The sequence below is a fragment of the Oncorhynchus mykiss genome, chromosome 26, assembly GCF_057628025.1.
Source record: "Oncorhynchus mykiss isolate SJ-2025 chromosome 26, ASM5762802v1, whole genome shotgun sequence".
NCBI lineage: Eukaryota > Metazoa > Chordata > Actinopteri > Salmoniformes > Salmonidae > Oncorhynchus > Oncorhynchus mykiss.
The window spans coordinates 39,803,908-39,830,549 of record NC_143047.1 but is presented as its reverse complement, the minus strand read 5'-3'; the positions used below and the strand labels follow the sequence as shown (position 1 = coordinate 39,830,549).

Sequence of the window (26,642 nt, the reverse complement as noted above, 5' to 3'; positions counted from 1 at the left end):
ATCTCTCCTCCTGTTATCTCTCCTAAATGTCGCCAGAGAGGACAAGATGGTTGTTGGGTTTCGGGGCTCGACCACAGTGTTGTCCTTCTGGAATGGGTGTAATAAATGTCTGTCTGGGTCTTTATTCCTGTGACTGAGCGTTGTGGTTTCAGATGGTAATTTAACCTTTATTTAAGCAGGCAAGTCAGTTTTAAATTAAGAACTAATTCTTATTTACAATGACGGCCTACCCCGGGCGACACTGGGCCAATTGTGCGTCGCATTATGGGACTCCCAATCACAGCTGGATGTGATACAGCCTGGATTTGAACCAGGGACTGCAGTGACACCTCTTGCACTGAGATGCAGTGTTTTAGACTAGTGCACTACACTGGTGGTCAGGGTTTATACACATACTGAGTATTCATAGATAGATATGGGACACACACACACACACACACACACACACACACACACACACACACACACACACACACAGTCACACGGTGTTACCAGATATGTGAATGTGTTCATGTCCTTCCTGAGATATGTTACTGTTGCATACAGTAACATACACCTCCTTTCTCTTCCTGGTCTCTCTGCAGTGTCCCTCTATCTCCTTCCCTCCCCTCTGCATTAACACTTCTTCAAATGAAGGCTGCTCTTTGGCCCTCACATTTATCCGGCAGCTTCGCCACCACACCACACCACACCACACCACACCCCACCACACCACACCGGCCGCCAGGAGACGGATAACATTACAGTGACAAATCCATCTCTTCCACTTGCCTTTGTGTCTCCGTCCAAACAGTCCCTGCCAGTGGTTTTATGAGAGGGATTACCCATAATCCTCAGAGTCATCTGGACGCCTGCAGTCCCTGTCCCACAGTCCTCTGGGCTCCCATGGTGCCGAGTGACTGGAAACTTCCTCAGCAGCCAGCCAATCAGCTGTCCTAATGAAGATTAGCATGGCAACGACATTGTAATCAGACTGGCTGGATCTCTTCACATCTTAGTACGGGGCCATTGCTGGAAATAAGAGCCTGTTATTGGGCACTCTACGGAGTAATATAAATACATGGTCCAGTACAGTATTGAATATAAATATATTTTTATTGACAGTACCGTAATAGATTGGGGTTATAATGTGGTATTTCTATTGACAGTACTGTAATGGATTGGGGTTATAATGTGGTATTTCTATTGACAGTACTGTAATAGATTGGGGTTATAATGTGGTATTTCTATTGACAGTACTGTAATGGATTGGGGTTATAATGTGGCATTTCTATTGACAGTACTGTAATAGATTGGGGTTATAATGTGGCATTTCTATTGACAGTACTGTAATAGATTGGGTTCATAATGTGGTATTTTTATTGACAGTACTGTAATAGATTGGGGTTATAATGTGGTATTTTTATTGACAGTATCGTAATGGATTGGGTTTATAATGTGTTACTCGGTAGGGTCATAATTGTTTTAGACAGTTCCGAGCTGTATTGCTGACAGCTGCTCTTGGGCTCAGGTTTGGGGCTGGATGCAAGCAGGCTGTTAGGAGGGCTGTCAGCTGAGGGACAATAGAACGGTAGACTGGAGCCCTTCTCCCTGAAGGAGAACAAATCTTCCCTGTCAGAAAGAGACAGCGCAGAAAACTGCATCCCGGGCCCTGACAATACACTCTTAACAGCTATGTCTTCTGGCCCTGGCCTGTGAAAAATTCCCCATTCGGTCATGCATGAATGAGTCTGAATTGGCCCTGAAATGTGGATTTATGAAATGTGAGGGAAAATGCTGAATGATACTGAGGACTTTGAATGGAGCTGTGTAGCTGTTTTGGATGTTAATGGTTTGGTAATGATTCTGAGTGGAACAGGTGGCTGTTAAGGAATCTGCAAGGGAACAGAATGTCAGGAGGGAACCAATCTGATGAAGTCACTCTCGCAGGGGGAAGACTAATGCCCATGCTCTCAATTGAGACGGCCGTGTGCCGAGCCACAAGCTGGGCCAAATGGAATTAAGGGAACACGGAAACGTTTACCGAGAGGTTGGTTTAGGCAGCGATGTCTGTGTGGGACTCAACAAAAATCTATTTGCCAACTTCCAAATCTAGTCCATGATTAATGAGAGGTTAATTTCATGGTCGGAGCGTCAATTTCCTCTCGAAAAATTAGATCTATTCCCCGATGCTAGCAGACTGGTGGAATATATGTGTTCTGAACCATTTGGGAACTTACATGATATGTCTTTCCACCACACATTGCCCTTGCTCTGTCTCTCTCAACCCGTGGGAGGGCGAGGGAAGAGGGGGAAAAGGTTCTTAGATCAGGTTGTATCCTGTTTAATATTAAATCCTGCACCTTCAGAAAGTATTCACAACCCCTTGTGTTACAACCCCTTGTGTTACAACCCCATGTGTTACAAACCCTTGTGTTACTACCCCTTGTGTCACAACCCCTTGTGTCACAACCCCTTGTGTCACAACCCTTTGTGTCACAACCCATTGTGTTACAACCCCTTGTGTTACAACCCCTTGTGTCACAACCCCTTGTGTCACAACCCCTTGTGTCACAACCCCTTGTGGAACAACCCCTTGTGTCACAACCCCTTGTGTCACAACCCCTTGTGTCATAACCCCTTGTTACAACCCCTTGTGTTATAACCCTTTGTGTTATAACCCCCTGTGTTACAACCCCTTGTGTCACAACCCCTTGTGTTACAACCCCTTGTGTTACAATCCCTTGTGTTACAACCCCTTGTGTTACTACCCCTTGTGTTACAACCCCTTGTGTTACAACCCCTTGTGTTACAACCCCTTGTGTTACAACCCCTTGTGTTATAACCCCTTGTGTTATAACCCCTTGTGTTACAACCCCTTGTGTTATAACCCATTGTGTTATAACCCCTTGTGTTACAACCCATTGTGTTACAACCCCTTGTGTTACTCCCCTTTTTTCTACTGTGTTATTGACTTGTTAATTGTTTACTCCATGTGTAACTCTGTGTTGTCTGTTCACACTGCTATGCCTTATCTTGGCCAGGTCGCAGTTGCAAATGAGAACTTGTTCTCAACTAGCCTACCTGGTTAAATAAAGGTGAAATAAAAAAAAAATTAAAAAATTACAACCCCTTGTGTTCTGTTACAGCCTGAACTTAAAATGGATTACATTTAGATTTTGTTTTGTCTTTGGCTTTAACACAATGCTCCATAATGTCAAAGTGGAATTTAGTTTTTTGACATTTGTACTAAATAATAAAGAATCAAAGCTGAAATGTCTTGAGTCAATAAGTATTCAACCCATTTGTTATGGCATGCCGAAATATGTTCAGGAGTAAAAATGTGCGGAACAAGTCACATAATAAGTTGCATGGACTCACTCTCCGTGCAATACTAGTTTTTAACATTATTTATGAATGACTACCTCATCTCTGTGTGCCACACATACAATTATCTGTAAGGTCCCTCAGTTGAGCAGTGAATTTAAAACACAGATTCGACCACAAAGACCAGGGAGGTTTTCCAATACCTCGCTGATTGGCACTGATTGGTAGACATTGAATATCCCTTTGAGCATTCACTTTGGATGGTGTATCAATACACCCAGGCACTACAAAGATACAGGCCTCCTTCCTAACTCGGTTACAGCTCAGGGATTTCACCATGAAGCCAATGGTGACTTTAAAACAGTTACAGAGTTTAATGGCTGTTATGGGAGAAAACTTGTTGGATCAACAACATTGTAGTTACTCCACAATACTAGCCTAATTGACAGAGTGAAAAGAAGGAAGCTTATTAAATAGAATAAACATTTTCCAAAATATGCATCCTGTTTGAAACAAGGCACTAAAGTAATAAAGCAATTCCCTTTTTGTCCTGAATACAAGGTGTTATGTTTGGGGACAATCCACTGCAACACACTATTGGGCACCACTGTTGTCACGACTTCCGCCGAAGTCGGTTCCTCTCCTTGTTTGTTCGGCGGTCGACTCGCCGGTCTTCTAGCCATCGCCAATCCACCTTTCATTTTCCATTTGTTTTGTCTTGTTTTCCCACACACCTGGTTCACATTTCCCTCATTACTTGTTTTACCCCTATGTCTGTGTGTGATATTGTTTGTTGTAAGTTCTTGTGCACATTGTGACTGGTGCGCGATGGGTTTTGTACCCATATTTTGTTATTCTGGATGCCGTTGGTTTATATAATTAAACTGCTCCTGTTATTAACCAGTTCTGCTCTCCTGCGTCTGACTTCCCTGCCACCAGTTACGCACCCCTTACAACTCTCCATATTTTCAAGCATAGTGGTGGCTGCATCATGTTATGGGTATGCTTGTAATTGTTAATTCTGGGGAATTTTTGAGGATAAAAAATAAACGGAGCTAAGCACAAGCAAAATCCTGGAGGAAAACCTGGTTTAGTCTGCTTTCCACCAGAAATTGGTAGATGAATTCACCTTTCAGCAGGACAATAACCTAAAACACAAGGCCAAATCTACACTGGACTTGCTTACCAATAAGAAAGTGAATGTTCCTGAGTTTTGACTTAGATCTGCTTGAAAATCTATGGCAAGAGCTGAAAATGGTTGTCTAGCAATGATCAACAACCAATTTGACAGAGCTTGAAGTATTTTGATAGGAATAATGGGCAAATATTGTACAAATCTGGTGAGGAAAGCTCTTAGACATTTACCCAGAAATACTCACAGTTGTAATCACTGCCAATGGTGTGAATACTTATGTTAATGAGATATTTCTGTATTTCATTTTTAAGAAGAAAAAAACAGCAATGTTTTCACTTTGTCACTATGTGGTATTGTGTGTAAAAACAATTCAATCCATTTTGAGTTCAGGTTGGAACAAGAAAATGTGCAATAAATCAAATGGTATGAGTACTTTCTGAAGGCACTCTACGTCATGTGGCGTAGCAAACGAAAACAGTACACGGTTAATTAAGTGGAACCACTGACATGTTCATGACTTCCCCTCTTCACAGCTGGAGGAAATATGGAGTGCTGTTGTTACACCCCGGACTACGGGTCCAGAGTAAACAGGTGGGTAAGTGTGCCGGCCTGCTGAGAGTAAGACCATGGAGGAAACGTTTCAGTGTGACGGGGAGAATGAGTTCATACAGAACGAGGTGGCTGATTACAGAAGGAACACAGGAATAAAAACATGCAATAACTCAAAATATCTTCCTGTTTTAACCTCCAATAAGATCCAAGACGCTGATCCTCTGATCATCAACACGAGGGCCCCACAGGGGTGCATGCTCAGACCCCTCCTGTACTCCCTGTTCACCCATGGCTGTGTGGCCACGCACGTCTCCAACTCAATCATCAAGTTTGCTGACAACACAACAGTGCTAGGCCTGATTACCAACAACGACGAGACAGCCTACAGGGTAAGACGTGAGAGCCCTGGCGGAGTGGTGTCAGGAAAATAACCTCTCCCTCAATGTCAACAAAATGAAGGAGATGATCGTGGACTACTGGAGACAGCAGAGAGAGCACACCCCCATCACATCGACAGGGCCGCAGTGGAAAGGGTCAAAACTTGATATTCCTCGGTGTGCACATCACTGACAACCTGAAATGGTCACTTCACAACCAACAGCATGGTGTAGAAGGCACAACAGCGCCTCTTCAACCTCTGCAGGCTAAAGAAAATTGTCTTGTCACCTAAGACCCTCACAAACTCCTATAGATGCACTATCGAGAGCATTCTGCCCGGCTGTATCACCGCCTGGTATGGAAACTGCACTGCCCGCAACCACAGGGCTCTCTAGAGGGTGGTGCTCCCACAGTTGATTTCTTCAAACCAAGCTGCTTATCTATTGCAGATTCAGTCTTCCCAGCCTGGTGCAGGTCTACAATTTTGTTTATGGTGTCCTTTGACAGCTCTTTGGTCTTGGCCATAGTGGAGTTTGGAGTGTGACTGTTTGAGGTTGTGGACAGGTGTCTTTTATACTGATAACAAGTTCAAACAGGTGTCATTAATACAGGTAACGAGTGGCGGACAGAGGAGCCTCTTAAAGAAGACGTTACAGGTCTGTGAGAGCCAGAAATCTTGCTCGTTTGTAGGTGACCAAATGCTTATTTTCCACCATAATAAATTATAATTAATAAAAAATCCTACGATGTGATTTTCTGGATTTTTTTTTCTCATTTTGTCTGTCATAGTTGAAGTGTACCTATGATGAAAATTACAGGCCTCTCTCATCTTTTTAAGTGGGAGAACTTGCACAATTGGTGGCTGACTAAATACTTTTTTGCCCCACTGTATATAGTGTGCTCTAGTCAAGACTGATCCTATATAACTACTGCTGTACACACCTTTTCTATTCATATACTGTCCATGCTGTCTATACACACCATTCATTTATGTGACTAGTTTCAGAAAACTAGGAGTATGTCACGAACATCACTACTCCACAGGAGAGGCATTTGAACACAAACATAATTTTTTCAAATCAAAATACGTTATTTTTTTTGCAGAAATACCTTCTGGAAAATGTGAACTTTCATGTGTTTTAATAAACTTGTACAAACTTCCATCCGTAAATATGAATACAATTGTTAAATTAATTAGTTGGTTTAGCCACGGAAAAAGCGAGGAACCTTCCCGCTAGCCATGATTGGCTGAGATAATGGCTGGGCTGGACATGCCGGGAGATTTGTTACTTTTCTCAACAACATTGACGCCCTGAATTTAGCAGGCGCAGTCGACAGATCAGTTGGAAAAAGTGATGGGCTACTTTCTGCACACACCACGGTCAGAGTGAACCTGAGTGACTTGACACAACGCTGTCCAAAGATGCAGGTACAAACAAAACGGAGCCAAATGGTTACAGTCAGCCGTGAAGCATTCATCCATATATACCAGTAACAGTCTAGCTACATTTTCAGATATTATACATTTCAAATTTAGTCAGAAAGTCGTTTTCATTGCAAGTTAAAGCATACTGTTAGCTAGCTAGCGAACGTTAGCTTGCTGGCTCGTTAGCTAACGTTACGTGTATGATCCATTTGCATTGCTAGTTATAGCCTAATGTTAGCTTGCTAACATTGAACCTAGTTGGTTAGATCTTTAGCTACCTGCAGATTCTTACTACAGCTATGAAAATGTTTGTATTGGTAGGAGTATGAGTTGGGATTATTCCAGGGCATTGTTTAGCTAGCTACATGTCTAAACAAAAGACTCCACTTCGCCAGATGATTGATTACATAACCCATCAAGTTAGCCAGGTGTGTCTGGGAGTGATTACGGCCATCTACTGTATTTCATAAACACGTGTACATGTCTAGACAATAGTGACCCATCCACTTAGCTAGATTTTTTTATTTTATTTATTTCACCTTTATTTAACCAGGTAGGCAAGTTGAGAACAAGTTCTCATTTACAATTGCGACCTGGCCAAGATAAAGCAAAGCAGTTCGACACATACAACGACACAGAATTACACATGGAGTAAAACAAACATACAGTCAATAATACAGTATAAACAAGTCTATATACGATGTGAGCAAATGAGGTGAGATAAGGGAGGTAAAGGCAAAAAGGCCATGGTGGCAAAGTAAATACAATATAGCAAGTAAAACACTGGAATGGTAGATTTGCAATGGGAGAATGTGCAAAGTAGAAATACAAATAATGGGGTGCAAAGGAGCAAAATAAATAAATAAATTAAATACAGTAGGGAAAGAGGCAGTTGTTTGGGCTAAATTATAGGTGGACTATGTACAGGTGCAGTAATCTGTGAGCTGCTCTGACAGTTGGTGCTTAAAGCTAGTGAGGGAGATAAGTGTTTCCAGTTTCAGAGATTTTTGTAGAACGTTCCAGTCATTGGCAGCAGAGAACTGGAAGGAGAGGCGGCCAAAGAAAGATTTGGTTTTGGGGGTGACTAGAGAGATATACCTGCTGCAGCATGTGCTCCAGGTGGGAGATGCAATGGTGACCAGCGAGCTGAGATAAGGGGGGACTTTACCTAGCAGGGTCTTGTAGATGACATGGAGCCAGTGGGTTTGGCGACGAGTATGAAGCGAGGGCCAGCCAACGAGAGCGTACAGGTCGCAATGGTGGGTAGTATATGGGGCTTTGGTGACAAAACGGATTGCACTGTGATAGACTGCATCCAATTTGTTGAGTAGGGTATTGGAGGCTATTTTGTAAATGACATCGCCAAAGTCGAGGATTGGTAGGATGGTCAGTTTTACAAGGGTATGTTTGGCAGCATGAGTGAAGGATGCTTTGTTGCGAAATAGGAAGCCAATTCTAGATTTAACTTTGGATTGGAGATGTTTGATATGGGTCTGGAAGGAGAGTTTACAGTCTAACCAGACACCTAAGTATTTGTAGTTGTCCACGTATTCTAAGTCAGAGCCGTCCAGAGTAGTAATGTTGGACAGGCGGGTAGGTACAGGTAGCGATCGGTTGAAGAGCATGCATTTAGTTTTACTTGTATTTAAGAGCAATTGGAGGCCACGGAAGGAGAGTTGTATGGCATTGAAGCTTGCCTGGAGGGTTGTTAACACAGTGTCCGAAGAAGGGCCAGAAGTATACAGAATGGTGTCGTCTGCGTAGAGGTGGATCAGAGACTCACCAGCAGCAAGAGCGACCTCATTGATGTATACAGAGAAGAGAGTCGGTCCAAGAATTGAACCCTGTGGCACCCCCATAGAGACTGCCAGAGGTCTGGACAGCAGACCCTCCGATTTGACACACTGAACTCTATCAGAGAAGTAGTTGGTGAACCAGGCGAGGCAATCATTTGAGAAACCAAGGCTGTCGAGTCTGCCGATGAGGATGTGGTGATTGACAGAGTCGAAAGCCTTGGCCAGATCAATGAATACGGCTGCACAGTAATGTTTCTTATCGATGGCGGTTAAGATATCATTTAGGACCTTGAGCGTGGCTGAGGTGCACCCATGACCAGCTCTGAAACCAGATTGCATAGCAGAGAAGGTATGGTGAGATTCGAAATGGTCGGTAATCTGTTTGTTGACTTGGCTTTCGAAGACCTTAGAAAGGCATGGTAGGATAGATATAGGTCTGTAGCAGTTTGGGTCAAGAGTGTCACCCCCTTTGAAGAGGGGGATGACCGCAGCTGCTTTCCGATCTTTGGGAATCTCAGACGACACGAAAGAGAGGTTGAACAGGCTAGTAATAGGGGTGGCAACAATTTTGGCAGATAATTTTAGAAAGAAAGGGTCCAGATTGTCTAGCCCGGCTGATTTGTAGGGGTCCAGATTTTGCAGCTCATTCAGAACATCAGCTGAGGAGATTTGGGAGAAGGAGAAATGGGGAAGGCTTGGGTGAGTTGTTGTGGGGGGTGCAGTGCTGTTGACCGGGGTAGGAGTAGCCAGGTGGAAAGCATGACCAGCCGTAGAAAAATGCTTATTGAAATTCTCAATTTTGGTGGATTTATCAGTGGTGACAGTGTTTCCCATCTTCAGTGCAGTGGGCAGCTGGGAGGAGGTGTTCTTATTCTCCATGGACTTTACAGTGTCCCAGAACTTTTTTGAGTTAGTGTTGCAGGAAGCAAATTTCTGCTTGAAAAAGCTAGCCTTGGCTTTTCTAACTGCCTGTGTATAATGGTTTCTAGCTTCCCTGAACAGCTGCATATCACGGGGGCAGTTCGATGCTAATGCAGAACGCCATAGGATGTTTTTGTGTTGGTTAAGGGCAGTCAGGTCTGGGGAGAACCAAGGGCTATATCTGTTCCTGGTTCTAAATTTCTTGAATGGGGCATGTTTATTTAAGATGGTTAGGAAGGCATTTAAAAAAAATATCCAGGCATCCTCTACTGACGGGATGTGGCTGGGGGTTGGTTATAGCATTTCCTTCACATGACCCATCGATTTATACAAGTGTGTCGGGTAAGTGTCATCTAATAACTATTAAATATTTTTATCTGGACACTTTCTGTTTTTGATATTTCTACTATGTAAGTAACCGTTTCACTGTACCATTTACACCTTCTGTATCCTGGGCATGTGACAAACAGTGTGTGTTTACCAGAGACAGTAATGTGAAGAACAACATGACCTAAATCTAAGTCAGATTAGGATATAGACTAGATAAAGTTTATTTTTACGTGGAGTTTATCCTTATTGTAAGCTACTACTTTTATCACTTTTAGTCTTGAAATCTGCGGATGTTTACTAAACTACTCACTCTGTTTAGCACATGGCCTCACATGTGAATCGCTTAAAGAGATTGGTGGGGATAAGGCTTAAGAGGGTGTGAATGATGCTGACTGGGTTTAGACAAAGAAGGGTTCTCCATATACAGTGAGGGAAAAAAGTATTTGATCCCCTGCTGATTTTGTACGTTTGCCCACTGACAAAGAAATGATCAGTCTATACTTTTAATTGTAGGTTTATTTGAACAGTGATGGACAGAATAACAACAAAAATGTTATACATTGATTTGCATTTTAATGAGGGAAATAAGTATTTGACCCCTCTGCAAATCATGACGTTTCTTGTGGTTGGCCACCAGGTTTGCACACATCTCAGGAGGGATTTTGTCCCACTCCTCTTTGCAGATCTTCTCCAAGTCATTAAGGTTTCGAGGCTGACATTTGGCAACTCGAACCTTCAGCTCCCTCCACAGATTTTCTATAGAATTAAGGTCTGGAGACTGGCTAGGTCACTCCAGGACCTTAATGTGCTTCTTCTTGAGCCACTCCTTTGTTGCCTTGGCCGTGTTTTTTGGGTCATTGTCATGCTGGAATACCCATCCACGACCCATTTTCAATGCCCTGGCTGAGGGAAGGAGGTTCTCACCCAAGATTTGACGGTACTTGGCCCCATCCATTGTCCCTTTGATGCGATGAAGTTGTCCTGTCCCCTTAGCAGAAAAACACCCCCAAAGCATAATGTTTCCACCTCCATGTTTGACGGTGGGGATGTGGTTCTTGGAGTCGCATTAACTTTTCCTCCTCTTCCAAACACGGCGAGTTGAGTTGATGCCAAAGAGCTCCATTTAGGTCTCATCTGACCACAACACTTTCACCCAGTTGTCCTCGGAATCATTCAGATGTTCATTGGCAAACTTCAGACGGGCATGTATATGTGCTTTCTTGAGCAGGGGGACCTTGCGGGCGCTGCAGGATTTCAGTCCTTCACGGCGTAGTGTGTTACCAATTGTTTTCTTGGTGACTATGGTCCCTGCTGTCTTGATCATTGACAAGATCCTCCCGTGTAGTTCTGGGCTGATTCCTCACCGTTCTCATGATCATTGCAACTCCACAAGGTGAGATCTTGCATGGAGCCCCAGGCTGAGGGAGATTGACAGTTCTTTTGTGTTTCTTCCATTTGCGAATAATCGCACCAACTGTTGTCCCCTTCTCACCAAGCTGCTTGGCGATGGTCTTGCAGCCCATTCCAGCTTTGTGTAGGTCTACAATCTTGTTCCTGACATCCTTGGAGAGCTCTTTGGTCTTAGCCATGGTGGAGAGTTTGGAATCTGATTGATTGATTGCTTCTGTGGACAGGTGTCTTTAATACAGGTAACAAACTGAGATAAGGAGCATTCCCTTTAAGAGGGTGCTCCTAATTTCAGCTCGTTACCTGTATAAAAGACACCTGGGAGCCAGAAATCTTTCTGATTGAGAGGGGGTCAAATACTTATTTCCCTCATTAAAATGCAAATCAGTTCATAACAATTTTGACATGCGTTTTTCTGGATTTTTTTGTTGTTATTCTGTCTCTCACTGTTCAATTAAACCTACCATTAAAATTATAGACAGGTCATTTCTTTGTCAGTGGGCAAACGTGCAAAATCATATATATATATATATATATGATTTTAAGGACTGCATAAGGCTATGTTTTGGATGACTGGCTGCGAATGTTTATTGAAATGTTTTATTTCTGCCTTTTCTATTCCAGACATTCTGAAATTCACTAAAGCATCCCATGTTTGTAACTTTAGTCTTTCACTTTTCAATATATATATATATATATATATATATACAGTACCAGTCAACAGTTTGGTCACACCACTCATTCAAGGGTTTTCTTTATTTTTAGTATTTTCTACATTGTAGAATAATAGTGAAGACATCAAAACTATGAAATAACACATATGGAATCATGTTAGTAACCATAAACCATAAATATTTTAGATTTTCGATTCTTCATAGTAGCCACCTTTTGCCTTGATGACAGCTTTGCACACTCTTGACATTCTCTCAACCAGCTTCATGAGGAATGCTTTTCCAACAGTCTTGAAGGAGTTCCCACATGTGCTAAGCACTTGTTGGCTGCTTTTCCTCACTCTGCGGTCTAACTCATCCCAAACCATCTCAATTAGGTTGAGGTTGGGTGATTGTGGAGACCAGGTCATCAGATGCAGCGCTCTATCACTGTCCTTGGTCAAATAGCCCTTACACAGCCTGGAGGTGTGTTTTGGGTCATTGTCCTGTTGGAAAAAAAATGAAAGTTCAAGTAAGTGCAAACCAGACGGAATGGCATATCACTGCAGAATGCTGTGAAACAGTAGCCATGCTGGTTAAGTGTGCCCTGATTTCTAAATAAATCACTGACAGTGTCACTAGCAAAGCACCACCACACCATCACATCTCCTCCTCCATGCTTCACAGTGGGAACCACACATGCAGAGATCATCCGTTCACCTACTCCGTGTCACAGAAAGACACGGCGGTTGGAACCAAAAATCTCAAAGACCAAAGGACAGATTGTCTAATGTCCATTGCTAGTGTTTCTTGTCCCAAGCAAGTCTCTAATTATTATTATGTCCTTTAGTAGTGGTTTCCTTGCAGCAATTTGACCATGAAGGCCTGGTTCACGCAGTCTCCTCTGAACAGTTAATGTTGAGATGTGTCTGTTACTTGAACTCTGTGAAGCATTTATTTGGGCTGGAATCTGAGGTGCAGTTAACTCTAATGAACTTATCCTCTCCAGCAGAGGTAACTCTTTGCCTTCCTTTTCTGTGGCGGTCCTCATGAGAGCCAGTTTCATCATAGCGCTTGATAGTTTGTGCGACTGCATTTGAAGAAACTTTAAAAGTTCTTGAAATTTTCCGCATTGACTGACCTTCATATTTTAAAGTAATGATGGACTGTCATATCTCTTTGCTTATTTGAGCTGTTCTTATCATAATGTGGACTTGGTAATTTACCAAATTGGGCTATCTTCTGTATACCACCCCTACCTTGTCACAACACAACTGATTGGCTCAAATGCATTAAGAAGGAAAGAAATTCCACGAATTCACTTTTAACATTGCACACCTGCTAATTGAAATTCCAGGTGACTACCTCATGAAGCTGGTTGAGAGAATGCCAAGAGTATGCAAATCTGTCATCAAGGCAAAGGGTGGCAACTTTGAAGAATCTAACATTTGATTTGTTTAAAACTTTTTTGGTTACTACATGATTCCATATGTGTTATTTCATAGTTTTGATGTCTTCACTATTATTCTACAATGTAGAAAATAGTCAAAAATATTGAAAAACCCTTGAATGAGTAGGTGTGTCCAAACTTTAGACTGGTCTGTATATAAAAATATATTTTAAGTGAGAAGTAGGCATTTGTCTGAAGCCTAAAAATAAAGTAAATTCACATGAGCACCCATGCTCTACCAAGGTTTTCCAGCACACAGCTTTGACCTACTACAATAGCTATGTTGGTTTATTCTACTTCAAACAATGTGCATGCAGATTGCTTAGGATTCAAACCTTGATGAGTAGAGGTGTCCAAACCTTTGACTGGTATAGTATATATTTACACTACCGTTCAAAAGTTTGGGATCACTTTCCAGAGTCGCCTCTTCAATGTTGACGTTGAGACTGGTGTTTTGCGGGTACTATTTAATGAAGCTGCCAGTTGTGCACCGGGGCCTCCCACTATTTATTTGCGCTGTTCTGTGAAGAGCCAGTTTGCGCTGTTCTGTGAAGGGAGTAGTACACAGCGTTGTACTAGATCTTCATTTTCTTGACAATTTCTCGCATGGAATAGCCTTCATTTCTCAGAACAAGAATAGACTGAGGTGTTTCAGAAGAAAGTGCTTTGTTTCTGGCCATTTTGAGCCTGTAATCGAACCCACAAATGCTGATACTCCAGATTCTCAACCAGTCTAAAGAAGGCCAGTTTATTTGCTTCTTTAATCAGAACAATAGTTTTCAGCAATGCTAACATAATTGCAAAAGGGTTTTCTAATGATCAATTAGCCTTTTAAAATGATAAACTTGGATTAGCTAACACAACGTGCCATTGGAACACAGGAGTGATGGTTACTGATAATGGATCTGTACGCCTATGTAGATATTCCATTCAAAATCAGCCATTTCCAGCTACATTAGTCATTTACAACATTAACAATGTCTACACTGTATTTCTGATCAATTTGATGTTATTTTAAATGGACCAAATTGTTCCCTTTCTTTCAAAAACAAGGACATTTCTAAGTGACTCCAAACTTTTGAACGGTAGTGTATGTATATTACAGACTCTAACATTGCTCATTCTGACATGTCTTCATTTCTTGTTATTTAAAAATAAATGTTTTCCTGTGTGTGTATTGTTATTGTACTGCTAGATATTACTGCACTGTTGGAGCTAGAAACATAAGAATTTGCTGCACCTGAGATAACATCTACAAAACTGTGTACTGCAAAACCAATAAACTTTGATTTGAATTGACACCATGCACCCACTTAGCTTGTACAACTGAAGCTGAATTGTGCTTGCATAGCTGTTTATGTAAACTAGAAAAGTCAACATTAACACACGGTTTATGTAGCCTATGGAACACATCAATGGGAATCAACCAGTGGAGGCTGCTGATGGGAGGATATAATAATGTCTGTAATGGAGTACAAGGGATGGAACGGAGTGTAAGGGATGGAACGGAGTGTAAGGGATGGAACGGAGTGTAAGGGATGGAATGGAGTGTAATGGATGGAACGGAGTGTAAGGGATGGAACGGAGTGTATTGGATGGAACGGAGTGTAAGGGATGGAACGGAGTGTAAGGGATGGAACGGAGTGTATTGAATGGAACGGAGTGTAAGGAATGGAACGGAGTGTAAGGGATGGAACGGAGTGTAATGGATGGAATGGAGTGTAAAGGATGGAACGGAGTGTAAGGGATGGAACGGAGTGTATTGGATGGAACGGAGTGTAAGGGATGGAACGGAGTGTAATGGATGGAACGGAGTGTAAGGGATGGAACGGAGTGTAAGGGATGGAACGGAGTGGAATGGATGGAATGGAGTGTAAGGGATGGAACGGAGTGGAATGGATGGAATGGAGTGTGCACACAATTGGCCCAGCGTTGTCTGGGCCAATATTAAATAAGAATTTGTTCTTAACTGACTTGCCAGGTTAAACAAATAATAATAAAAGAGTAATTTAAGTGTAATTGCTAAGGTGTCGACAGGAGCCAATGAAGACCTGGCCAACTTGTAATAAGGATGTCTGTTTGCTCAAATGGAGAATGGCTGAGTCAGACAACATTGTGGTGTCCATGGATGGTAGCACATAGAAAGGTAAGCACACAAACTTTTCTCTCACACACACAAACCGTCATGTTGGGAGGGCCATAATTCCCCATGTGAAGCGGTCCCTCCAGAGTGCTTATTTATATCCCTTGTCACTTCAGACCAGGGTCGTAAATCCTGCCATGCTTACCAAGCACAAATTTCCCCTTCATCAGGGATCCACACCCTGTGGAAGCACCAGTCGGAGCCCTGAAATACAGCCCAGTGACTAGAACAGGTTGTAACCTACTGGGAGCAATGCAGCAGACACAACATGTGAACACACACACACACACACACACACACACACACACACACACACACACACACACACACACACACACACAAAATATCCTATTACTAACTTAACCTGATTGTTACAGTGGAATTATAACTCATTATAACCTGCATATTAAATACATATCTTTGTTATTACTATGGAATAGCTTCACCTCCATATCATTGATAGTATTAGCTTATTCACTGTGTCTATCCTGCATGATCCAGAGGGTGGAGTAATGAACCACATCATTTATGGTAAAGTGTAACATAGTATAGTGTAACATAGTATATGCTTCTTCTCATGCCACACACTGACGTCCTCTTTCTTCCCCACACCCCACAAAGGTTCCTCTCTGTCTGTGTGTGTGTTTAACTATACTTGTGGAGACCAGAAGTCCCCACAACAATAGTAAACAAACAAAAAATTGACCAACTGGGAACATTTCGTTAGTCCCCTCAAGGTCAAATGCTATTTCTAGGGGGTTTGTGTGTCCACAGAGCTAATAGGATGTATCACTGTAATTAGCCATAAGAGAGAGAGGATGACTGCATTCAGTCAGACCCAGTTGTTGGTCTTAGCAAGCCAGGCAAGCAGGCAGGCAGGCAGGTCTCTGGATCCTGGCAACAGTAAATATCTCCCAGTCTCAGCTCTGCACTGTGGCTCACCTTCCAGTCTCACCTCCCAGTCTCAGCTCTGTGGCTCTACATCAGCTTTATCTGGCACACTCCCTCTGAAATTCAGACCACACACACACACACACACACACACACACACACACACACATGTATTAACGCCTACACACAGGCACACTGACACACAAATGTGTGAACGCATACACACACACCCACACATTGCCTATACATATTCACACATGTACATTCTGTACACATTACAAACATGCAAGTGTGCAAACACACACACGCACACACACACACAAACACACAGGAAAAGGTGTGAGCAGGAATCACACAAATATAATAATGCAATTCCTTCCACAGGACTTACTTGATGTGCCATCAGAGAGGTGAGAAAGCAGCTTGTCGGCACAGGCCGGGGGAGCAGCCTGGGGCTAGAGTTGGAGCTGCTCGGGCTTCCTGACGCTGTCTGGATACAGTGTGACAGGTGAGGCCCTGAGGCTAACGGCAGCACCGGGTACATGATTCCACAGAGGCCTGAGGGTAATGCGAATGTAAATTGACTTGGGTGAGCGTTAGATCAGCTCAGTGCTCATAATGTACTGCTGGAAGCACAGTTTAGTCCATCGACATGGAATGTTTGTTGCATTGCTATTAGCAGTGGTTAGCTATTAGCTTGTGGCAAACCAGCTGGCTTTTACAATATTTTATTTACTTGAGTAGCATGAGTACTCAGTCTAAGGGAACACAGGCCTAATAAAGACCATTAGAAAAGGCAATTAACAAAGAGGAAAGTATGTCATTAGCACGCCATAAGAATAAAGATTGGATATTATTTTCAAACAGTTACTGTTTAGTAGCTTAGTTGCTAGTGGATCTGAGTCTGAGAAACGTCCTATAGCTTTGTGTATGGGATGGCAGGGCTGCTTTCCACGGGAGTTGGTTGTCACTGTGCTGTGTTAAAATCAGTGTGTTGCTGTGAATTGATGACAACATTTCAGACGAGGACAAACATGGACCTGTTGATGTTCAGGTACAGTTGAAGTCGGAAGTTTACATAAGCTTAGGTTGGAGTCATTAAAACTTGCTTTTCAACCACTCCACAAATTTCTTGTTAACAAACTAGTTTTGGCAAGTCGGTTAGGACATCTACTTTGTGCATGACAAGTCATTTTTCCAACAATTGTTTACAGACACATTATTTCACCTATAATTCTGTCACGCCCTGGTCTTAGTATTTTGTGTTTTCTTTATTATTTTGGTCAGGCCAGGGTGTAACATAGGTTATTTATGTGGTGTGTTTTGTCTTGGGGTTTTTGTAGGTTATGGGATTGTGGTACAGTAGAGTTGTCTAGGTAAGTCTATGGTTGCCTAGAGTGGTTCTCAATCAGAGGCAGGTGTTTATCGTCGTCTCTGATTGGGAACCATATTTAGGCAGCCATATTCTTTGAGTGTTTCGTGGGTGATTGTTCCTGTCTCTGTTTGCACCAGATAGGGCTGTTTAGGTTTTTCACGTTACGCTTATTGTTTTGTATTGTTCGTTATTATCTTTATTAAAGATGTATTGAGATAACCACGCTGCATTTTGGTCCTCCTCTCCTTCGACACAAGAAAACCTTAACAAATTCACTGTATCACAATTCCAGTGGGTCAGAAGTTTACATACACAGCATGAAAAATTCCAGAAAATGATGTCATGGCTTTAGAAGCCTCTGATAGGCTAATTGACATAATTTGAGCCAATCAGACTCAGTGCCTCTTTTCTTGACATCATGGGAAAATCAAAAGAAATCAACCAAGACCTCAGAAAAACAACTGTAGACCTCCACAAGTCTAGTTCATCCTTGGGAGCAATTTCCAAACGCCTGAAGGTACCACGTTTGTCTATACAAACAATAGTACGCAAGTATAAACACCATGGGACCACGCAGCCGTCATACCACTCAGGTTGGAGACGCGTTCTGTCTCCTAGAGGTGAATGTACTTTGGTGCGAATAGTGCAAATCAATCCCAGAACAACAGCGAAGGACCTTGTGAAGATGCTGGAGGAAATGGGTACAAAAGTATCTATATATATATATATCCAGTAAAACGAGTCCTATATCGACATAACTTGAAAGGCCGCTCAGCAAGGAAGAAGCCACTGCTCCAAAACCGCTATAAAAAAAGCAAGAATATGGTTTGCAACTGCACATGGGGACAAAGATCGTACTTTTTGGAGAAATGTTCTCTGGTCTGATTAAACAAAAATAGAACGGTTTGGCCATAATGACCATCGTTATGTTCAGAGGAAAAAGGGGGAGGTTTGCAAGCCGAAGAACACTATCCCAACCGTGAAGCACGGGGGTGGCAGCATCATGTTTTGGGGGTGGCAGCATCATGTTGTGGGGGTGCGTTGCTGCAGGAGGGACTGGTGCACTTCACAAAATATATGGCATCATAAAGAAGGAAAATTATGTGGATATATTGAAGCAACATATCAAGAAATCAGTCTTGGCTCACCAAGTTAAAGCTTGGTTGCAAATGGGTCTTCCAAATGGACAATGACCCCAAGCATACTTCTAAAGTTGTGGCAAAATTGCTTAAGAACAACAAAGTCAAGGTATTGGAGTGGCCATCACAAAGCCCTCAATCCTATAGAAGATGTGTGGGCAGAACTGTGCTGGCAAGGAGGCCTACAAACCTGACTTAATTACACCAGCTCTGTCAGGAGGAATGGGCCAAAATTCAACCAACTTATTGTGGGATGCGTGTGGAAGGTTACCCGAAATGTTTGACCAAAGTTAAACAATTTAAAGGCAATGCTACCAAATACTAATTGAGTGTATGTAAACTTCGGACCCACTGGGAATGTGATGAAAGAAATTAAAGCTGAAATAAATCATTCTCTCTACTATTATTCAGACATTTCACATTCTTAAAATAAAGTGGTGATCCTAACTGACCTAAGACAGGGGATTTTTACTAGGATTAAATGTCAGGAATTGTAAAAAAAAAAACACACAAAAAACAGAGTTTAAATGTATTTGACTAAGGCGTATGTAAACTTCCAACTTCAACCGTATATGTTCTATATCTTTGATGTTTTGGGGTTTCCATGAACTAAGCCGGTTGTTGTAGAGTGAAGAAAGAGGCATGCACTGTAGGCTATACTATTCAGATGTTACACTTTATTAATAGATTCAGCTCGTTTCAATACTTTTCAACAGAGAAGTTGTATGTAGTATGTACAGTATGTGTCATTGCTATTATACATACAGTAAACAAACCATGAATAAACTGAGGCAAATTTATTACAAAGTATCGTTACATTTCATATTCTAATGAAAAATATTGTATATATTTCATGTTAGCTTATGAGATAAGTACTGTTATAATGATGTAAGAAAATGGCCAAAACACCAAGTAGGCAAACAGAGGCAGAGTGCTGCATAGCCTCTTGATTTCCTCTAGAGAACATTCATCTAACACTTAACACTAGTGACTCATTTAATGGCAACAGAAAAGTCAAGCCAAGATTTCAGAAGTTAGTCAGTGTTAATCTTCCAATCGTCAGAATCATTATCTTACATCTTCTCTGTGAAACAATTTCTTCAGACTACTTCTTGAATTCCACTCCATTTTCTTCGCAAACTTGTAGACGCATCCAAAGAGATCAGGGAACATTGTCAATATGTCAACAGAATCTGCATCCTCAGTGCTTCAGAGAGAGAGAGAGAGAGACAAAATATTCAACCACCTTCAATGGTAAGAGAGTAAATAAAGTTCATGTACATGTTTTTAGACAAAACTATTAATATGTCTTACTAGTGCTCATGAAGGTTGCGTATGAAGCGCAACAAACCCAATGTGTTGTCTGGGTAGGCCTTCTTTTTACCATCCAACTTCTTCATCAACTCAGGCGGCATCTGTGTACACAAATAAATAACAGTAAGTGTGACTACTACTAGACTAGACACTACACTAGGACGAATGTACATGTAAATAAAATTGATAAAATGGCGTCTTACTCACCTTGGACTTCCACTTTGTGAACGACCTCGCCTCAGCACACTGGTCCAAAGCATGAAGGAGGCTTGGTTCTGCTTTGCGACAGTTCTCTGCTTCCTTCTCGTTACCAATTTTTCGTAAGTACTCCACTCTCCTGAAAAACAACAGTGTACCTTTAAATGCATTCAACTGGGTCAGTGTCAAACGGTGATCACATTTGCATTGAGATAAATCGTCGTTAGAATCTGAACCCATTAAAAAAAGGCAAATGCCCAGTGGAAATAGTGATGGCTGTAAGTAAATCACTGATCTTAACTAACCTTCGGATTGACAAGTGTTAGCACTGCTTCTCACCTCTCCTCTGGCCAGAAGTATGGGTGGGCCAGTGTGTCCTCCACTGTAGGTCTCTTCTCTGGGTCTTCATTGATCATCCACTCAATGAGGTCCTTGGCCACTTCATCCTCAACATGTTCCAGTGTGTACTTCCCTTGAAAAATGTTAACTTCACAATGGATGCCTTTGCCAAATGGATGATGTCCACCAGAGATGATGTAATACATTAACATCCCGGCCACCTGAAAAGTATATAATAATAATTTATAATGTATTACATTTCTATAGCGCTTTTCATAACAATATCAAAATGCTTCAATAGCAAAAAACAAACAACCAATACATCATCATGACTAGCCTAACTGTAGTTAGCTAGGTCAACCAATACATCATCATGAGTAGCCTAACTGTAGTTAGCTAGGTCAACCAATACATCATCATGAGTAGCCTAACTGTAGTTAGCTAGGTCAACCAATACATCATCATGAGTAGCCCAGCTATAGTTAGCTAGGTCAACCAATACATCATCATGAGTAGCCTAGCTATAGTTAGCTAGGTCAACCAATACATCATCATGACTAGCCTAACTGTAGTTAGCTAGGTCAACCAATACATCATCATGAGTAGCCTAACTGTAGTTAGCTAGGTCAACCAATACATCATCATGAGTAGCCTAACTGTAGTTAGCTAGGTCAACCAATACATCATCATGAGTAGCCTAGATATAGTTAGCTAGGTCAACCAATACATCATCATGAGTAGCCTAGCTATAGTTAGCTAGGTCAACCAATACATCATCAAGAGTAGCCTAGCTATAGTTAGCTAGGTCAACCAATACATCATCAAGAGTAGCCTAACTGTAGTTAGCTAGGTCAACCAATACATCATCATGAGTAGCCCAGCTATAGTCAGCTAGGTCAACCAATACATCTTCAAGAGTAGCCTAGCTATAGTTAGCTAGGTCAACCAATACATCATCATGAGTAGCCCAGCTATAGTCAGCTAGGTCAACCAATACATCTTCAAGAGTAGTCTAGCTATAGTTAGCTAGGTCAACCAATACATCATCAAGAGTAGCCTAGCTATAGTTAGCTAGGTCAACCAATACATCATCATGAGTAGCCCAGCTATAGTCAGCTAGGTCAACCAATACATCTTCAAGAGTAGTCTAGCTATAGTTAGCTAGGTCAACCAATACATCATCAAGAGTAGTCTAGCTATAGTCAGCTAGGTCAACCAATAGAGGCCGAGTATTCATCCTCCAAAGATAGAGGGACCGTTCATGGCTTGATCAGAAGGTGGTGGTCAGAGAGATGGTTGATGAAGTGTCTGGTGTCGATCTTGTAGAGGGCTACTCTGGGAACCACTGGACTTCTTCTTCACAACATAGTTTAGTTGGCATTCTATCAATTTGGCAAATAGATCTGGTAATCAAAGTATAGTGACTTATTTAAAGTTGAAAACTAACCTGAATATCGGTGCTCCTCTTATATCCGATCCCACTGTCTTCATCTAAAGTTTCTCTGGCCTTCCAACATTTTGTTCCTGCACTGATTGTATGTAGAGTTGTTTGTCCCATGTTCAATTGTCGACTTATACCGAAATCGGCTAATCTCGCTCTGCCTGTAACATCTGAAGAGAAGATCATATAAAGTGTAGCATTGAAATGTAGGTTAATAAATAAAACATCTAAATAATATTTATTTAGCCCACATTCTTGTTGAATTACTACATGGTCTGGTCTTACCTATTAAAACATTCTGGGGTTTGATATCCCGGTGCAGAATTTTTGTGTTTAGACTATGCAGAACGCTTAGACTGCAGAGCACCTCGTGCACTATTTTCTTCAGGACAGGGGTTTTGTCCTCTGGTAGGTGGTCTTTGATGTATTCATCAAGGGTGCATTCACAGAGCTGAAGAACAAGGTAACCGAAGTGCTCGTCCTCTGCAAAGTCCACATATCTCACAATGCAGGGACTATCCAGCTGAGGTAGTCTTAAAAAACCCTCTTCTCTCTTCAGATCTTGATAGTTTGACTTGAGCATTCTCTTCACGGCTACCTCAGTACCATCATCCTTCAAGCCCAGAAAGACTTCAGTTCCATCACTTCCTTTGGCTATTTGGAAATCCGGATGGACGACAAGATTGAGATTGCCCAATCTGTAAACCTTGCCTGCATCTATGTTGCTGAGTTCCTCCAACTGAGGCCTCCACCGCTCACTAACTTTGTGCCAATTCCGGGGTTTCAATTCGTCGGTGGTGGAGGGAAATGGTTTAACACTGGAATGTTCATCATGTACACCAGATTCTTCAACTGGAATTGATGAAGCATCAAGATCTGGCTTCTCAGTCATGTCAGGTGTACTTTTCTCTACCGACAACTCTTCCTGAATTGTCTTCTTCTTCTTCTTCTTCTTCTTCTTCTTCTTTGACAGATTCATTCCCTGCAATTGTTCAGTTGTATCCGTTGGTGGGACTGGACTTTGTAGGGACACATCTAATTTCCTTAGCTTTTCTTTCAGGTCTTCATCCATCTCCATATCAGCAGTAACAAGTATTTTCTCTGGCACAGAGGTTATCCCTCGCGATGTGATAATCGCAGGTACACAATCGAAGGTGTACAGATCTGCAAGCAAACCAAATGTAAAGACACCTAAGCTGGAGGTCTGAGGATTGGAGAGATATGCTTGATTAGTGAGCGAGATGATCCCCTTACATAACTCCTCAACAAATGTGAAGGTCCAGTCATGTTTGCGGTTTGGAGTTTTCTGAGTAATCACATACAGAAGTCTGACAACTGCAATGTTGGTATTTAGTCCTTGATTGGTGATTTTGGACTCAAACGTTAGATATTTCAGAAGCTTGGGTATCACTGCCAGTGACAGTCCAAGAGTTATTTCTTTCATAGTGCAAAAAACAGCCGTCAAGCATTTCACTACTACGCCTTGTAAGTGTTTGGGAATTTTAGGCAAACGTTTGATCGCCTCGTTAGTGTAGAGCTCCATTTTCTGAGATTCTTTCAGCCACTTTATACTAGCTTGCCGATACAGTTCCTTTTCTGATCCAACAACGTTAAACCACATGTCAAAAAGTGTAACGTGATCCACAGGGTTCACCACCAGCATGTGTTTGCCATATTCACTGAAGATATCTTCTACTGATTTTTGTCCTACTGCACAGGTAAAATCAAAAAAAATCTTCAATTTAACAAAATCCTCACTCTCTAAAGATAATTCCAGAATCATCCTTGTTATCTTTTCACTGATTGTGGGATGTGCTCCAATATTGTTTGTAGCATTTGCTCCAGATATCATCAACTCTTTCACAATGTCTTCTCTGTCATTGTTTGCCGCCAATTGAAGTGGAGTAAAGTTCTGGATTGGTGTCCCTTCTGGATCTGCTTTTGCTGCAATTAATCTACTCACTAAACTGACAGGAGCTTTTGACATTGCGGCATAATGCAAAGGAACCCAACCATTTGCTGATTGGATGTTGGGGTTAGCACCTTCTTTCAGAAGAAATGTACAAATATTGTCATTTGTAAATGCAACAGCAGCAATTAAAGGGGTAACATCATCCTTCAACTTAGTACAAGGGTACAGTCTATTCAAGTCCTTGCCGCCTCTAATCAATTTCTTCAGCTCCTTCAACTTCCTGTCAATAATGCACTTTATAATGGGATCTGTTTGCCTTTGCACCCCATGCACCGTCTGTACAAATTGGATCTGGATTTGACCTGGGACGATATTCATTCTTCAAACATCTGCTTCTACAGGTACAGTAGATCTGTGGGATGACATCTCTATTATTACCTCTGTTAAAAGGTTAAGTCAGGTACAGTCATAGAATTAAGCAATAAGGCACAAGAGGCTGTGATTTTGTAAATAATTTAGTAAGTTGACAAATATAGACTGTATACATTATGTCTGGTAAAATCGCATGGAAAACATTTTATTTAATTACATGCTTACTTAATACACTTGTTAATCAGGTGTGAAGTCGCAGTAGAAATGAAAATCAAGTATGACTGAGAAAAAACTAATGAGCAGCAAATTAACAGTATTTTGTTTATTGTTTTAGTTTAAAAAAAGCTGAATGTTTGTTATAAACTATTTTAAAGGCAGACTCTACCACACAACCAAAACCTATTAGTGAAGATGCTGGAGGCAAAATGTTAAACTTGAAAATCTTTGCACACCACCAGCCAGATCAAAATGTATTGCTTATGTAACGGATGTGAAATGGCTAGCATAGTTAGCGGTGGTGCGCGCTAATAGCGTTTCAATATGTGGACGTCACTTGCTCTGAGACCTTGTAGTGGTTCCCATTGCTCTGCAAGGGCCGCGGCTTTTGTGGAGCGATGGGTAACGATGCTTCGTGGGTGGGAGTTGTTGATGTGTGCAGAGGGTCCCTGGTTCGAGCCCGGGTATGGGCGAGGGGACGGACTAAAGTTATACTGTTACACTTAGCTACTATTAAAATTTTAAAAAGTGAGGGGAGACTTTAATTTTTTTCCCTGTTAAACTATTTAAAAAGGCACTACTTTCCAATGTCTACGTGTTGTGGCTTGTTTTGCCAGTCCTTCTAGGTGCTGAAGTAGGCCACTCCTTATGACCGAAATACCATTGCTCATTTAAACATGACATTAAAATAAAAGCACATTACATACAACTAAATGTGGTGACGTTAACTTTCAAATATAAATTGTTCATGTCCGTAATAAGTCATTTGAGATTATTGTTCGATTTAGCCTCTCACTATACAGGTGAAATTGTTCAGTCTTATTCTTTAAATAAATTCTAGACACTCCTGACACAATATCAGGAGAGGTTTTTGACATAACACACAATACACAACATCCTAAAATATTTGATTTGTTCTAGGTTGCAATATCGTTTGATAATAATGTGTTTTATGGCAATTACGCTCTCTATACCGTGACTTTGATGAGCAATACTTACCTTCTAATGAAATGACAGAATCATCTAACAAGAAGAGGAATATGATATCATATTCAGCGTTAGAAATGTAAATGATAGTTAAGAAAGGTTACTTACATTTCCTTATCGTGAAATCGTCACCAGCTTGCTTGAGGAAGTGTCTACTGAAGTTAAAAAAACAACCAGCTGATTAGGTGACTGTGTTGAAGTAAATGAAACTCTGACGGCTATTTAGACTATGATAGTCTAACGTGAAGAGTATGATCTTCTAATGAGCATTATTAATGTAAATGATAGCTATTACTTACATTTTGTCATCGTGATATCGGCACCAGCTTGTTTGAGGAAGTGTCCACAGACTATTGAAAAACTCAACCACACCTCTTTATCAGGTGAATGTGTTTCAGGAAAATGAAACTGAAACTTTTAAGAAGAATAGTAATATGCCTGCCTGGTTCCTTCTTTCTCACAAATATTTCACCTACTATGATTTTCATACTTAAATGAAATACTCTCCATCAGTTCTGGAAATATTTATCTCATAATATGATAAATGTGCATCCAATTTTTTTTAGATACTGTAGAAAGCAAAGTTTCTGAACCTATGCTAGGAACAGTGCTTAATTTGAGCCGGATCCTGACGGAACAGGACCTCTCAGATTTGACTTTGTTTGTTCCGGCCCTGATCCGGTAACTATCGTGGCATGATTTCACTGTTCACTGTTCGCACTATAGGCATTCTAATAAAAGCAAATCAGCATTAAATCAAGTTGCCTCCTGGTAATTTCTCCTGACCCCCAGAAAGGCCATCATGTAAAAGATGATCCTTCTACAGAACCTTCAGAAAGTATTCAGACCCCTTCACTTTTCCCCCATTTTGTTACGTTACAGCCTTATTCTAAAATTGATTAAATCGTTTTTTTCCCGCTCATCAGTCTACACACAATACCCCATAATGACAAAGCAAAAACAG

General features: G+C 41.4%; 1 protein-coding gene and 1 long non-coding RNA gene across 4 annotated transcripts; one reads left to right on the top strand and one right to left on the bottom strand.

Annotated features, from left to right (window-relative positions):
* Positions 1-1,504: 1,504 nt before the first annotated feature.
* Positions 1,505-6,115, top strand: LOC149971476 (uncharacterized). Of its 2 annotated transcripts, XR_016492347.1 has the most exons (3): positions 1,505-2,029; positions 4,975-5,032; positions 5,197-5,920. It is a non-coding gene; the product is annotated as an uncharacterized LOC149971476 (long non-coding RNA). The 2 variants fall into 2 exon arrangements; XR_016492346.1 differs by having other exon boundaries at positions 4,975-6,115.
* Positions 6,116-19,556: 13,441 nt separating this feature from the next.
* Positions 19,557-26,239, bottom strand: LOC110506975 (uncharacterized). Of its 2 annotated transcripts, XM_090221611.1 has the most exons (8): positions 25,978-26,082; positions 25,787-25,833; positions 22,477-24,515; positions 22,198-22,361; positions 20,751-20,971; positions 20,421-20,550; positions 20,214-20,314; positions 19,557-20,106 (listed from the first exon to the last, which is right to left on the bottom strand). In XM_090221611.1, exons 3-8 carry the CDS (start codon positions 24,479-24,481, stop codon positions 19,968-19,970), a joined length of 2,760 nt encoding a protein of 919 aa, XP_090077737.1. In that variant the 5' UTR covers positions 24,482-24,515; positions 25,787-25,833; positions 25,978-26,082; the 3' UTR covers positions 19,557-19,967. The 2 variants fall into 2 exon arrangements, with proteins under 2 accessions (XP_090077737.1, XP_090077738.1); XM_090221612.1 differs by lacking the exon at positions 25,787-25,833 and having other exon boundaries at positions 25,978-26,239.
* Positions 26,240-26,642: the final 403 nt, after the last annotated feature.